Source organism: Corythoichthys intestinalis, chromosome 4, assembly GCF_030265065.1.
Source record: "Corythoichthys intestinalis isolate RoL2023-P3 chromosome 4, ASM3026506v1, whole genome shotgun sequence".
NCBI lineage: Eukaryota > Metazoa > Chordata > Actinopteri > Syngnathiformes > Syngnathidae > Corythoichthys > Corythoichthys intestinalis.
This window is the reverse complement of record NC_080398.1, coordinates 24,095,798-24,111,698: the sequence shown is the minus strand read 5'-3', so window position 1 is coordinate 24,111,698 and position 15,901 is coordinate 24,095,798. Positions and strand designations below refer to the sequence as shown.

Genomic DNA, 15,901 nt, shown 5'->3' with positions numbered 1-15,901 from the left:
CTGCCTTTTTCAAATACCACCAGTGATTTTCAATTGGATTTAAGTCTGTTGATTGCGATGGCCACTCCAGAATCTTCCAGTACTGCTTTTGCAACCAAGATGTGGTAGATGTTGAGGTATGCTTCGGATCATTGTCCTGTTGGAAGGTCCAACCTCACCCAAGCCTCAGCTTTGTCAATGACTGCATGACATTGGCTGTGTGGCGCAACAATTGTGGGGATCCTTCTGCTTGGTTTAGGAGGTGCTGTGCTCTACCGGAAAGGGTTAGGGTTAGGGTCCAAGACTGCAGCTTTCAAGGAAATCAACAAACTGATCACGGATCAAACGGTGGGATTCAAGGCATTGGAACATCGCATCGAGGCTCGGACTGAGAACTGGCTCCGTGGACTAACGGTTCGGTCCGAGGAAGGATGGAGAAAAGTGGAAGCTACCTTGCGCCAGGTCACGGAACTGTCGGGGCAGGTGACTGAACTGTCAAGGCAGACTGCGACTATTGGCAATGACTTAAGGGACCTGAGATCTCGCCTACGCCATGAAGAGCGCGAATTTGACTGAAGACCAACCGTATTTGGAGATATTAAATTACTTATTCGCTTATATTAAATTACTTATTCGGCTTAATTTGATTATAAGTTTCCTTTCCTTTCCCGAACACCCTTACCCCACTGCTCCCTTCTCCTGGAGAGAGCCGCGCAGATGGCCCTATCTCTTGCCCTTGATCTCTTCCCAAGGCCGGTCGCAGGGCCCTGCGACTCTTATTTTGTCTACAGACACTTACAAATACTGATACACTTGCACATACACATACTCACACAGAACCCCCCGCCCCCCTTCAGTCCTCCACCGCCTTTTTCTTACTATCACTGACTTCCCCCTTCCTCCAGCCATGACGGGTCGTACTCTTTTTTGAGAGAAGTGGCAGCGCGGACCAAAGTCTGCAGCAGCCCGATGCTTACTCATCAAATGGAATTTCGTTGCATCTGTTGTTATCTTGTGAGAGCTGGTGTCAATGACAAATAAATCTCTGAATCTGAATTTCTAAATCTGATATTTGCATCCAAGATCTCCTGGTATTGAACTGAATTCATAACACCTTGCACACGCTGAATTTCCTTGTACCTGAAGAAGCAAAACAAACCCAGAGCATGACTTACTCCCCACCATGCTTCACAGTAGATAGGGTGTTCTTTTCTTTATATGCATCATTCTTTCTCCTCCACACGTACAGTTGATCCATTGGCCCCAAAAGTTAAAGTTTGGTCTCATCACTTCAGAGAACAGTATCCCAAAACCTTTGTGGTTTGTCCACAATGTTTTTGGCATACTTCTTGTGCTTTGGAGTAAGCAGAGGGTGCGCCTGGAAGTTCTTGCATGAAAGCCATCATTTCGCAGTGTGCGTCTTATTGTCTGGAATGAAACCTGAATACCTTCCTATGACATGTCCTGTCGCTGTGTTTCAGGTATCGCACAGCAGTTGCAGACAGTAACCTCTTTTTACAATGCCCAGATAGCATTTCCACTTTGCCTTTAGCTTTAAACGTGCGTACTACAGTATGTTCCCAATTGTGTCTCTTGAAATTTTTAGTCCTTTTGCTATCTTTTTATAACCATATCCTTGCTTATGAAATGCAATGACCTCCACTCTGAACCATATCCTTGCTTATGAAGTGCAATGACCTCCTCTCTGAACTTTTTTGACCATTCCTTGGACTTCACCATGTTGCAAAGATTGTCATGCTGAAAGACCCAGCACCGTCTCATCTTCAATGTTCTTGCTGATGGAAAGAGATTTTCCCTCAAAATCTCCCGATACATGGCCCCATTCTTTCCTTTACACAGATCAGTCGTCCTGGTCCCTTTGCAGAAAAACAGCCCCAAAGCATGATGTTTCCACCCCCATGCTTCACAGTGGGTATGGTGTTCTTCGGATGCAATTCAGTATTATTTCTCCTCCAAACACGAGAACCTGTGTTTCTACCAAAAAGTTCTATTTCGGTTCCATCTGACCATAACACATTCTCCCAGTCCTCTTCTGGATCAGCCAAATGCTCTCTAGCGAACTGCAGACGGGCCTGGACGTGTACTTTCTTCAGCAGGGGGACACGTCTGGCAGTGCAGGATTTGAGTCCCTGGCGGCGCATTGTGTTACTGATAGTAGTCTTTCTTACTGTGGTCCCAGCTCTCTGTAGGTCATTCACTAGGTCCCCCTGTATGGTTCTGGGATTTTTGCTCACCATTCTTGTTATCATTTTGACGCAATATTTTTCACCCTGGCACTTACATGCTCATACATTTCTCCGGGGAGAGTTGGGACGGGGCTTTACAGTCCCAGCCCGACTCCCCCCTGTTTTTAATGCACCACACACCAAGGTTGTGGGATGGTTGGGACCTGTTGGGGGGGGGGGCTCACGGCTGCCTCCTCACCACAGGCCCCGCCATCCCTGCACCTTTTTTAAATGCACCACACACATCATACTCCACAGGAGAGCTCCGGCAAAGGGCGGTGGGACGGGCGGCTGGACAGAAACTCCATGCTGCGGTCCCACTGCCCCAAGCCAAGCTCTCCTATTTTAATGCATACATTGCACTACCCTCCCCTCACACCCCCATCACGGTGCTGGGTGATGGCTGCCAGTCGGGAACCTGGCAGCCACAGTAATAGGGTGGTAGGTGGGTCCCACACTTTTTCTATATGGCGTGGCTCCCGGGGTGTGGCCTCCCCTCTGCCTCGGCTGCCGGCCGCGGGAGTGGGTTGGGGGGTCGGGTCTCCGATCTTGCATCGCCCCGTGGCAGTTCCTGGGCGTTCTCCTGCCTCCGCCTTCCCCTCTCTTCTCTGGCTGGGTATCCGCCCTGCGCTCCGTCGCGGGTCGCTGGCTGGGCGCCGGTGTATCAGCTTGTTTGTTTGTAGGTGACCAAAGTCTTATTTTCCACTCTAAATTGGAAATAAATTCTTTAAAAATCAAACAATGTGATTTTTTGTTTTTTTTTTCCACATTCTGTCTCTCATGGTTGAGGTTTACCCATGTTGAAAATTACAGGCCTCTCTAATCTTTTAAAGTAGGAGAACTTGCACAATTTGTGGTTGACTAAATACTTCTTTCCCCCACTGTAGGTCACATTTTCCTATTCTTTTCTATTGAGTAAAACCTGTTTTTTTCTGCAAAAGATTTGAGTACATTCAAGCAAATATGCCAGATAGATGCATTGTGGCTAAGTGTAGCAAAACATCGAAAGAATTTACGAGCTTGCAAACATTATTCAATATGAGAAAATGTTGAAACGTGAGGTGTCTCGGGTGAAACTGGCTCACTTGAAATGATTCTGATGATCATTGCCAGAATTCATGTGCACATCTGTAACTGTTCCTACTTCAATCGTTTAAAATATGCTGGCTGGTAACCAGCATGGTCAAAAGGCATTGTGCAAAAATACGTTATCCTCCGCAGTTTTTAGAAAATCATAGGGGTGGAATACTACATTGGTTGGTTATACAACAATCCAATCAAATCAATCAAAAAGAATGGTTTAAACCATGGGCTATTTCAATAGAGTAGGACTTCAAAGTTAACGAGAACTTTAACGAGAAGAAGAAGAACAACAGCGGCAACTTCACAGGCCTTCAGCCTGCAAAGAATGTGAAAACTATATCAGTATTTGAATAAATTATAAGTATTTTTTCAAAAGGGTGGTACTTTACAATCAGGATTTCAGGATTGCCTGAAAAGGTGAAAACATCCCTTTTGTCAAAAAAAAAAAATTTTTTTTAAATGCATGAATATATATTTTAGGGGTAAAAAATCTGTTCATCCATATTTTGTCCACCCCTACTGTTGAGTATACACGTTTTCTGTGATTCTAAATACAGCACAGCACTCACTGTGAGCCTGTGGTGTATGACACTGAGACCTTGTGACATTTGGTATTCATCCGCAGCCCTGACTCACGCTTCACGTCACATACGTTTCCAAAAATGCTCCATGGCCTTCATTTGACTCAGCGTGTGTGTCGTGTAGACGCTTTAAATTGTGTGTGACATGGTACTACATAAGTTACTGTGGTGTTACGAAATATATTCACTGTAGTTCTCCTTCTTACTTTGTAGCAATAGATTTGTCTTTTCAACATAGGCATATGACGACACACTGTACAAAGATAAAAATAGAAAAAAGTGCAGTTGAAATCTTGGTGATTGACGGACATCTTAGAGTGTGATCATTAAATGATTGGCTGCCATTGATAGTGATAGATGTCAAATTCATTTTCAAATTCCCGATCATTCGCTACCAGTCCCTCCCAGTTAAAATCGAGTCAATGTCTATGAAAAGCACTAATTCAATATTACTTTGATTTCAGTTTTTATGCAAATAACAGAATAGGTTCTCCCGAAAATTTGGAACTAGTTGAATTCTTGAGTTGGAAATATGAGGGGAAACGCTGTGAAAGAAAAAAAAAAAGTTTTCCATTTTTTGCCATAGTACATTTTAGCCTGTACTTTTCAGTTAAAGGGACGGACAACACCTAGTATAAATGACTTATATTTGAAATATTGTTAGCTCTCAAGTAAAAATATTCAAGTATGCATATTGGGAACTTCTTAGAACTTCTCACAAAAAAAAAAGACACCACGTACGAGCACAACCACTTTGTGACATCAGCTATACCCACACTCGTACACACAAGTAGACTTGATCACAGTTGCATGTCCTAATGAGCTTTAATGACATCCTTGGAAGGGGCAGTATGGGATAATCACATTTTATTGGCTGAGATAGTGCCAACATTGATAAATGTCTGCCCCCATAGTTGTATAGAGTTCATTTTGCCCACACTTATATATTCGTCAAACCCTTTCTTTTATCCTAGGCATGTCTGCCCACATGTTGGGTGGCCACTTCCTTGAAATACTGGCTTTTATTTACTTTTTGTCCACTATTAAATTTCAGAAAAAATCAATTCTATGTAATTTGTATTACTTAAACAACATTTTTTTCTACTGTGATGCACAGGAGTCAAATCAATACTTTGTACTTCAACATGTGTACAGCTTGTGAGTGCATTTACCACGCCTAAATTGATGAGCATCCTCCCACCGCATCAAAATGGGAAACAGCACCCACCCTTTAATTCTGCCCATCCCTCCATTTCTGACTCAGCAGAATAAGCCTCAGACAAGGTCATCTTACTTCTGTTACCATGGTGACCAAGAATTTGGAGGATATTTTTCCTCATACCCCGCTACCCTTCTACCCCAGTAAACACGCAAGGAAACGGATGCAACTTGTTGGACTAGATGAGGTTATGAAAGGATAGGCAGCGGCAGCCATTTTGCAACCAGATTGGAAATAAATCCATTAGTGGCCAGTCCCCTTTAAGCACATCAAACCGCAGCAGCGTGTTAGCGCGTCGCTCTGGGGCCTTGTGTGAGAACAAGCTCTGCTTTTCCCTTGCAAATTAGCAGTGCATGGCTGAAGCCTCTCTGCGCTGCTACTTCGTCCCGTTGCTTGGGAAAGAAACGCAGCGGGGAAGAAACGTGACTCATAGTTGCTGCATAAGGGTCGCCTTCTGCTGATTCTGTGGCGCTGTTACGTAAAATGATTTTTATATCCAATCCGGCAAGGTTGGCCTGGAGCGTAGCCTGTTCTCTGTCATATCAGTTTGATTTATTCTTTTTCTCTGTGTGATTTCCTTTGCTTGTGTCAACTTGAGAGATGCAAAATAAAAAGGTGCGCTCAAAATGTTATCTCTCACTACAGCACGAATACCAAACATTTGAGTGAGCAATTGAGTCCATCATTGAGAAAGGAACATTTGATTTGGCAGCACGAGTGCAATGTTTCTAAACCTTTACTCGGCGAAAAGACAGTGGATATTAAAAGTCTACACACCCCTGTTCAAATACAGTGTTCTTCTGATATGGAAAATGAGACCAAGATAAATTAAATGCATTTTTTTCTCAGTGTCAATATGCTTAATTACTGTACAGTATATAATATACAGTTTTGTAAAACTGGGGTTAAATATATTCAGAATGACCTACCGTAATTTTACATTTCACAGTAAAACGTCATAACCAGCCGTAGCAAAGCAAGAAAAGGAGTGCAAAACTCAGTACACTACGATTCCTTATCATTGGGTCATGTCACAGACATACATGTACTATTAAAAGTTTTGAACAGATTTAAGTAGTGAATAAAATGCTCGATAGCTCCCCTATAAGGTCATGTAAGGCGTGTTAAAGCTTTATATGGCCTAACAATAACACACTCGTGTCATAACAGTCACTCGCGTGTAAAGTTGACCTTGTGAATCAAGTATGTAGATGTGAGGGTGTCTTTGAATGTGTACTTTCACCCAAAGTTATTCTGTAAAAGGAAATAATGCAAGATGTAATCAATATCCTAAATTGTGTTACTGATTGTTCGTGAAGAAAATCCTTGTAGATTAGTAGTGGCAGATAACATTGTTGGGAAACTCCTTTATGGCTTCCTTTTTAAAAAATTTCAATTTGGTTGAGATTTTCTATGGTTCTGGCAAAGATCAAAGATTTTCTTGATTTGGACATACAAAATCACACATTCAAAGAATTTCACTCAAGTCAGTTTGAGCCTATTCTTGTAAAATGAACAAAATTTGAATCCTTGTTTTCTTAAAAACTAGGCCTCATATGTTTATCCAATGATATTCTCAATTTTGGTGTGAGATTTTATTCATTTTTTATTCTGTATACATATGCACAAGTTTATCCAGAGCTGTTTAACAATGATTGTAATATTCCATCTATTTTCTCTACATTTTACCCTCAGTGGGGTCTGACACCCTGGATTAGTCGCCAATTTGCTATATGATCAAGGAACATACAATAAGGCTAGTGTTCAGAACATTTCATAGGCTCAATATTCTTCATTAGACCTAATTTACTTGTGTGAACCTTTAGGTGCCAACCAGTTGTCTGCAGTGTGGATTAAACAAATTTAAATAACAAAAATACACTGCTTGAAAAATGACTTGTGCAAATCTGAACTCATTGAGACATGACTGTTTAAATACAGTGTTGCATCGTCACATTTCATTTTGTAAATTTATGAGATTATAAAAAATGGAATGTAGGGAAAAGGGACCCCCGCCCCTGCACTACAGCAATGAATAATGGATAAGTAAATGCTGACTCTGCATAGTGAGTGATGCTGCTCAAGTGCACTGATGCATCCAAAACACACATATGTTGATGGCGTAATGTCTGACCGGGTGACACATGGACGCGGCAAATGGAATTCAATGACTGCTTGATGCAACACGGTACCACAAAAAATCTGAACAGCTTCCAGTTTTAACATTATACCTTGCCCTGGCTACAGCTAGCTGACCAGCTAGCCGCTGAATTCTGCAGTAAAGCAGGAGGGGCCAAGCTCAACTCCAATTAGCCAGCGGGAACACAATACTTGACGCCTATTGGTCGTTAAAAAGGAGACGCTCGTACTCATGATTGGACCGGACCCAGTGATGGAAGAAGGGACCTTCGCTGATTGGCCACGGTGTTGGCGGTGGGCGGGACGTATGCAATTGGCAAGCCGACTTTTTTAGCCATCCTTTCGGGGTGGCGCTTCTTTCACAGGCGCAAGGAGAAGGCGTAGTGCGGCAAGCTGTTACCGGGGCGCGGAGGGATACAAGCGCCGGGCACAGGGGGGAGTAGTGCGGCTTAGTTACGCCGGTCCTTTTTGGCGAGTGGTACATCCCCGCGTGATGCTCCGCTTGAGACCGCGACGTTTCTTTTAAAAAAAAGACACCCAAACTGCGGGTGGGGTGGTCGTCGACGTTTTTGCTTAGCTTCAGTTGCGAGAGCCGGTTGAGGAGCGACAACTTTTCAGTGACGCACTCACCTAAGCCGCCTTTCCTTTCCCCCTCCTCTCGCCTCAAGACTGGTCGTACCACCATTTTATCTTTATTTCCCCCATTTCCCGCGCACCTCAAGACGTTTTAACGCCAATCCAGCCGAGAGGGAGCACCTCTCAAGCCGTGCATCACCTGCAAGAAGGAGAAGAGTGACTGCGCCAACATGGGGGTAAGCCCATCCTTAGTCATTCCATTTCCCACCTTCTACCCAACATTACCGCCCACCTGAAGCGGCCTGAGAAGTGACGGTAGTCCGCCACCATCACCCCAATGACGGGGGGGTTTGAACATCGATGTAGTGGTTTTTAGGAAGAGAGCGGGAAGAAGAAGAAGAGGGGGGGGACCTTGACAAGAAACGTGATGTCATTTCATTTTTTCCCAGAGTGGAAATCCCGTGCATGGCTGAGTGACATTGACTCTAATGCGGAACTGCCTCCAGCCACACTGCGACAAAACCAATTGTTACCACCATTATGCTTTAACTCTTATATTTGCTATTTTGACTCGAGCCTTGTCCCTTCAAATGGCGGATTAGTGTCTTAGTATTGCAGTATTAGCTTTCATTACCGCTCTGTCTCTCTAACACATATATGGGCGGTCACCATTTTAGTGATGGAAAGTGTTGCTCAAAGTCCCCAAAGATGACTAGGACCCAGTGTCCTCTGAGTGTCTCATGATAGGCCTCACTTTTTCCGTAACCTTGCCAGTCTTCTGAGGTAGGCCTTAATCGGTTTATTAAAAAAAAAAAAAAAAAAGGGGGGGGGGGGATTGTGAGTAGAAAGTACCTGCTTCAGGCATGCTTTCACATCTCGTTTTATGCAAAAGAGTCATTTTAAGAGTATTAAAGAACATGAGTGGTTCATCGCTATGACCTCCATCTTGCACCTTTTTCTACACCCCTGTCCCAATCTCACTTGGTAGTGAGCCCTGAATCGTGCCCCCCTCAAACACCACATAGTCTCATCCCCCGGCCGGCACCCTCGTTGACCCATGCGTCATAATGCGGTTACCGGGAATAAGCGCCTCACCAGCTTATTTCCCCTTTAATTTGTGACATAACAGAGACGCTCTAATCGCCAGGAGTGAATACATTTACCCCCCCAACCCCTCCCTCGCCACCTCACCCCTCCCACTACACATAGTAAGGATTTTAAAAAGATGCATCCTGTTAGGTTTGTGTGTGCGTGTGTGAATTGCTGTGAAAAGCACCACTGGCAAAAAAAAAAAAAAAAAAAAATCAGCCAGCATATGTAAATGCATTCAAATGCAGAGTTGTGCAATGTGTGTGCGTGTGTATACACCACTGCATCAATTTGGGATGCAGTGCAGTGCCGTGACGCTGCACACCAGAAAGAAACCGGCGTCATTGCAGTGACAGTAGGCAGCCGACGGGGTCCCCCTCTTCTACGTTGCAGTGTCCCTGCAGAGGGAGGTGACAGGCCGCTGCGTCAAAAAGGGGTTCGAGGTTTTAAAACCGTTGCCTCAGTGGGTGGGGGGTGAGGGGGGTGTATGGTCATACAAGGCAAGATGCAGTAGGGAAGAAATGATGGACATTGTTGAGGGTAGGGTAAATATCCTTTCATCCGACGGTGCGGTTTTGTGTCGTCGGCGCACCACAGCAAATGTGGTGCGCCAGCTGTCCTTTACCCAAGGCCGCAGGGGGCACATCGCATGCAACGTGCATGCTGCGTCAAAGCGGGGGCGGGGCTTCTCCCGTGGAAATTCCCAGCGCAGAGCCACGATAGGCCGGCGCTCGAGATGTGCGATGGAGCATTCGCTTAATAAGCACGTGTCCAAAAAAGCAGGGGGGTTGGGATTCTTTTTTTTTTTTTTTTTTTGCACCAGTGCATGCTGGGAGCGCTTTTCACCTTCACATCCCTGACATGGATGCTATTAGGGGACGGCGGGGTGGACGATGAGACAGGAAGGACACAAGTGCAGGTTTAGCAAAATGGATTTATACGAGAAAGACGGAGGGGAGGGGCTGGGTGGCTGTATATCCTGTTACTGGATAATGACCCTCGGGCTCATGTTACAGTGGCTCTTGTTCCTTCCTCGCAGTGCATTGTGGGGGCCGCGTAATCAGGGAAGACAGATGGGTAGGGAAGAGGGTCAGGTGGATGATCTTCATTGGGTGTGGTCTCCCGATGAGGCAGAAATTGGGGATTAATGTGAGGAAGGTGGAAGTGGTGGTACTGCAGCTTTTGTCAGAAGGTCATAATGGCTGCTCAAGCGTGTTGAGCCTCGCCTTCTCTCCTACGATAAAGCTTATGTGTGTGTTAGTGGAAATGTGTGCTCATTTAAGAGAGGGATACGTGCTGCAGAGGCTCAGCCCTTGCTGTGGTGCAGAGTGCTGCACATACTGCACCTGCCGCGCTGGACCAACCTATAGGCCAGTGCTCATTAATTATAACTTAAGATAGAACCCCCCAGGAATCCGCCATTGCGGAATTTACTGTGGATATCAGCGCCTTCCGCAAATATCAAAGCATTATACGGAATACAGGGGAAGGTGCAGAATATTTTATTTTACCATAGTTTTCATCCTGGTCGCTAGGTGTCATGATAAAATAGTGCCAGCCACTGGGTGAAAATGGCTTTTTTTCAGTGCTGTAGCCTCACTTATAGTGGCTGGAAAATGTCAGGCAAGCTGCAAATACCAAACACTTTGCAAAGGAAAAAAAACCCTGCCAATTACGCCAAAATATTGAATATCTACAACACGAATGCAAAATGACCACGACCGTAGTACAGACTTAAAACGGAAGAGGACTTACATTAGAAGCACACTTGAAACGGTAGATATACTTTCATAGCTTGCACTTAGTTTAAATCTTTCCTTAATTATCACTTTTGTTTCAAACCTATTGTTTGATTATGATGTTTTTGGGCTTTATCAGTGATGCAAATAAATCTGCCCAAAAGTGACAAAGACCTTATTGATATTTGCTTCACAGTGTTTTAGTACTGCAAATATTAGCGAAATCTAAAATTGTTCTTGCATTAATTTTTCATATAATTGGTCATTTAGGTTGTGTTTTTCTAAGGCCTACGGTAAGCAGATTTCAAGCTTCGAAATCAAGAATTGTTCTCCGAAGAATTAAAGTCTGTTTTGCGGAATCAACACTTTTTTTCGCCGCTAATTCCTGGAGAAACGATTAAGAGAATGACCATAGAGAATCTAAACTTAAGCATCATCAAGTGTCTTAAAATGACAACAAATATAGACAGTCGTTTCAGTGATCAGCAAAAAAAAAAGTACTCGTCAACATATTTGTCAGAAAACCTTGAGTTCTTTTCAGAACCAATGTTTCTACGGCACACTGTACTACTAAATACACCCACACATGACAGCAGATGGTTGCAATTAGAGTTGTCAATTTGTTGCAAAAATTAGTGGCCACTAAAGCTAGATTCTGGGCTGTGGGGGCGCAACCACAGGTGAGGGAGTTCGTGCTAGATAATGAAGTGTGCAACAGATACTTAAATTTGTAGATTAGAACGTGTTATTCTATTACTAAATGTGACTAGACAAACACAAAGTCAAAATAGAGGAAATAGCAAATGGTTGCAAATGAAAGTTGTCAATAATCACTCACAAATCTATGTTTAAGAAAATGTTAAGATTAGTATAGTCAGTGTTAGCTTAAATTCATAATGGACCTGATATTTTGGGGGAACTTTTGGCTTTGACTTGAGATAAAAAACAATTTAGCTATAACATGAAGATTGTCAAAGTGAACTTACTTAACAACAAGCAGTAAAAACGAGGCTTTCAGCTCTTTGTCACACCCCTTTGAAGTTTACTGTCAAGAATAACGCAAAACAAAGAAAAATAAATGTAGCTGATTTAAAAGAACTTAACAACTTGGCTTTTAAGTTAGCATATTGCTTACACAATACAAAATTACATAATGAATAGCATAAATACCACTGTGTTCTAACTCTTTAATCAAGAGCTATTTGAACATGCTGCAGCAACACATGTAGACACACTATGATAATGTTTGACACAAGAATTCAGTTGGTTGTTGACCAGTCCTGTGTGTACTTCACATCTCGGCCAATATCACAACACCACCTAGTGAGGCAGAAAAAACCGATGCATGGATATACAATCTCATCAACTTTATATACCGTATTGGCCCGAATATAAGACGGTACTGATTATAAGACAACCCCCTCTTTTTCAAGACTCAAGTTTGAAAAAAGACTTTTTGAACACCAAATTAATTTTTATACAGAAAATAATTACAGTACATCTGAAACAAATGATTATAGCAATATATTTGAAAGGAAAAGCATGTTATTTTGCCTCATTCAAATCTTAATATCTGAACATTTAAATATGTAAACTAAAGTGCAATCACATTCGTAAATGAATGGCTTCTGATTTTTGAAATGTAAATAAACCAATCTATTGTGATAAACAACAAAATTGCAATAACTGCATTAACCATCAAAGTTAAGTCTAACTGTAACTGTAGTCTAGAAACAAATCTGAATAAGGAAAAACATTCTAATAAAATAATGCAAACTGGTTAAACTTGAGAGTAGCCGAGATCTGTCATGACAGAACATCGCTTCAATGATATCTGGCACCATCCAGTGTCGTGAATGGGTATAACGTCTAGGCCGCGAATATAAGACGACCCCCTCTTTCTCATTCTAATTTCAATGCAAAAAAACACCGTCTTATATTCGTGCCAATACGATACTTAACACAGCAACTTTTATTTATTCATCATTGACATAGATCTCAGGGCTTGTCTGCCTCTAATGCTGTCGTGTTTCACGTAAGAGTAGTAACAGTACACAAGATTTGCCAATTACTTTCAATGACTGACGAATCTGGTATACACAAGATTTGCCAATTACTTTCAATGACTGACGAGTAGTAGTATTTGTCGTGGTTCCAGATAATGGGTGTGTTTAGCAAGTCTATGAGGTCTAGATCTGGACCTGAAGACCTTCAACTGCTGACCTCTAAAATAAAAGAACTGTCAAACCATCCTGGTTCATTTGCCTGTGTGGCCCGTTGGTCAGTTCAAGTCCGGTTGCTGTTGTTTCCATCGAATCTCTCGAGGGTCTTTGATCAATAAGTATCAATGTACCAAGGGCATTGTCTTCTGCTGAAGGTCAGCAAAAATAAGTGCTCTGGACTCATGCTAACAGTGCTCTGTGATAGCTTATGCAATGCAAATTAAACTTAAAGGTCGGTGCTGTCATGTTTGCCTTTGTAAAGCTTTACTTAAACGTAAGGCATGCACACAGCAGCTACCTTGACCACGTAGCAGTGAGTTTATGTTGCCTGACAACAAAGACGTGACTTATTCAGGGTGTTGTCTGGGAGATTTTTGTGTTCTAAATGCTTGAATGTGTTTGAACAAAAGGTGTGACACCAAGCCACCCCAGAAAACCAAGGCTTAGACTATGAAAGGTCATTGGATTATTTATTCAATATCTCTGATATCCAATTTAAGGTCCATGTACCCATCATATGTAAGGCAATTATGTAGTGTTGTAGAATGGCTGTCTCATAGTAAATTACAAGAATTCTGCACATTAGTTAGACAACTTTGGAGCAGTCTCAGACATGCAAGCAAGTAGAGCTGTGTTAAAGGGTATCAAAACACTAAGGGGCTGTGAGATATCAATAGAACCGTTATGTGGCGAGTTAACAAATATTAATAAAGTTAACAAAAAATAAATCGCATTCATGAGAAATTATCGAAAATAGATAAAAAATTACGAACATTTCCGAAAGTATTCCGGAAACAGCCGAATGGGGCGGAGACGTCATAACAAGGAAACGAAAGGTCGAGGCAGGTGCAATCGTTGTTTATCGACGAGAGAGTTGCGTTGTATTTTATCAAAAAATCGCTAAAATGGTTCAAACCTGTCATGCTATGTGGTCTACAAATAGCCATTTGTCTCAATCTAGTACCCATGAGTTCCCGAACGCGAGAAAAAGAGCTGGACTACGCAGACAATGAGTAAAGTTCGTCCGTGCTAAGAGGGCTAATTTAGCAGACCCAGCCTCCGGCACAGTTTTGTGTGGTACGCATTTTACACCAGAAAGCTATTCGAACTATGGACAAATGAAATCAGGTTTTGCTAAGAAATTGCTGATGAAAGCAGCCACCATACACGTGCAGCCACCTAAATGTCCCGAGATATCAAGAAAGAGGACGACTGGCTCTGATGAGACCACCCCAGGCTAACCAAAGGAGCGGAGCAGCCAAGCTCGAAATGGCCAGAGTGAGTACTCTTTTATAATAAAAACATCACGCATTGTATATAGGACTGGACACATGTATAAATGATCGCTCGTAATATATATAGAACAAATCCTCGAATCCCATTCATATTTGTGTCTGCTGGCAGAGCGAAAACCTATGATAGCACAATAAATGATAATTATTCTATACATTACATTATTTTGCGGTCACGGTGTATCAGCTTCACAAAAAGAAATGCAAAACAAACCATTCGGTGTTTCCCACACGATGTTGCCAGTGTTTCATCAGTGTGATTGCTCCTCTCAATGATCCTTTCATTAGGCTGCATTGGCTTTCGTTTGGGCTCAAATTGATAAACCAAAACACCAAAGAAAGGTTCATAACTCTCCTCGTCACCATTAGAAGAATGTGCGTTACGTCGGATTCGTCGCTGCAACTAGAAACAAAATTGTCCGCTATCATCGCCGCCATTCAGTACTAAGCACTGAGCCGGTTGTTTCCTTGTAGTGACGTCACGCACACATTATGCTAGATTTCCGGGATCTCGTGGGCGGGTCCTTTTAGCTTGACAATCGATCCAAATTTCTATCATTTTCTTGGTGTTGTGATGTGTGTAATTACACGAAGTGGCATGATATGAATCCAAAAAGCATGCGTTTATGGATAAATGATGGAATATTAGCATTTCCCCAGGTGTTGTCATACCCTTTAAGATGTATTAATTCAGTGCCTACACAGTATAGGCTATACATACTGCAGTATAATTGGTCATGAAAATGTTAAACCCTAATTTGGGACTGTTAACCTGCTCACTAGTTCAGTAAATTAAGATGGTCTACACACAAAACTGAGCATAACATGGCAGTGTTACCATGAGTAAGGTTTAATTCTTTACTAGTATAGTCATTTTACTAGCGTGCTGTTTTTCCGTACTAGTGATGATACAGGAGTGCATAAGCCTTATGATAGATTTTAAGGATCTCAAATAATGTTTGTATAGGACAAAGACAAGGGGTCACACCAAGCCACCATAAGTGGCTTGCACCATTCATTGCTAAAGGGTGTACTGTAGTTTTGTTTTAAAGAAATTCCAAGTGGCTTTGAACTGTATGTATAGTGTTTCTGATTTGGCAATCTTTCAGTAAATGGAGAGCTCATGTACATCTGCACATTTTGTGTGTGTGGCACTAGCATGGCAAGATCCCGTGTTCCAAGAAGCCCAGATTTACAGTAGATATCTTCACATACACAAGGGAAGGTAAATAGTAAAAGAAGAATGCTTGTATGCACTTTTGTCTGCATGTTTTACCGTGCCCTAAGCACTTTTCATTGCTACACATTCACCCATTTATGCAAACATTGCTGTGCTCTATAGGTGTCTAGGTGGACAATAAGTTGGCAGAGGTTCAGGGCGGAGAGGTAATTAGAGTGATTAGATTTTTTTTTTTTTTACTGATATTCTAGGAGCTCATCTCACATTATCTTTTTTCTGCTGGGCCCTCGTTTGCACTAATAAACTCCAAAGTAAAAAAAAAAAAAAACCTGCTCAAATCCTATCCTTTTAGACATCAGTTAAGTTGGCATCCACAATAAAGTACTGTCATTTGCTTTTACTTGGATTTTTTTTTTTTTTTTTTTTTTTTGGTGTGATATAGGGCTGTTCGAAACGACTATTTTTCTCCCGATTAGTCTGACGTTTTTAACGATTAGTCAACTATTCTAATATTTTTTCCCTTTTTTTCAGCTAATCTAGCATTTAAATTTTTGTT

At 42.2% G+C, this 15,901-nt stretch overlaps 1 protein-coding gene across 2 annotated transcripts in view; it reads left to right on the top strand.

Moving 5' to 3' along the window:
• Window positions 1-7,598: 7,598 nt before the first annotated feature.
• The window catches only part of atp1a3b (ATPase Na+/K+ transporting subunit alpha 3b), a 52,631-nt gene continuing 44,328 nt past the window's right edge, over window positions 7,599-15,901 (top strand). For both annotated transcript variants that reach the window (XM_057833308.1, XM_057833307.1), the window contains exon 1: window positions 7,599-8,059. In XM_057833308.1, the coding sequence (XP_057689291.1) occupies window positions 8,054-8,059 (6 nt within the window). In that variant the 5' untranslated portion in view covers window positions 7,599-8,053. The remainder of the gene's footprint in view (window positions 8,060-15,901) is intronic.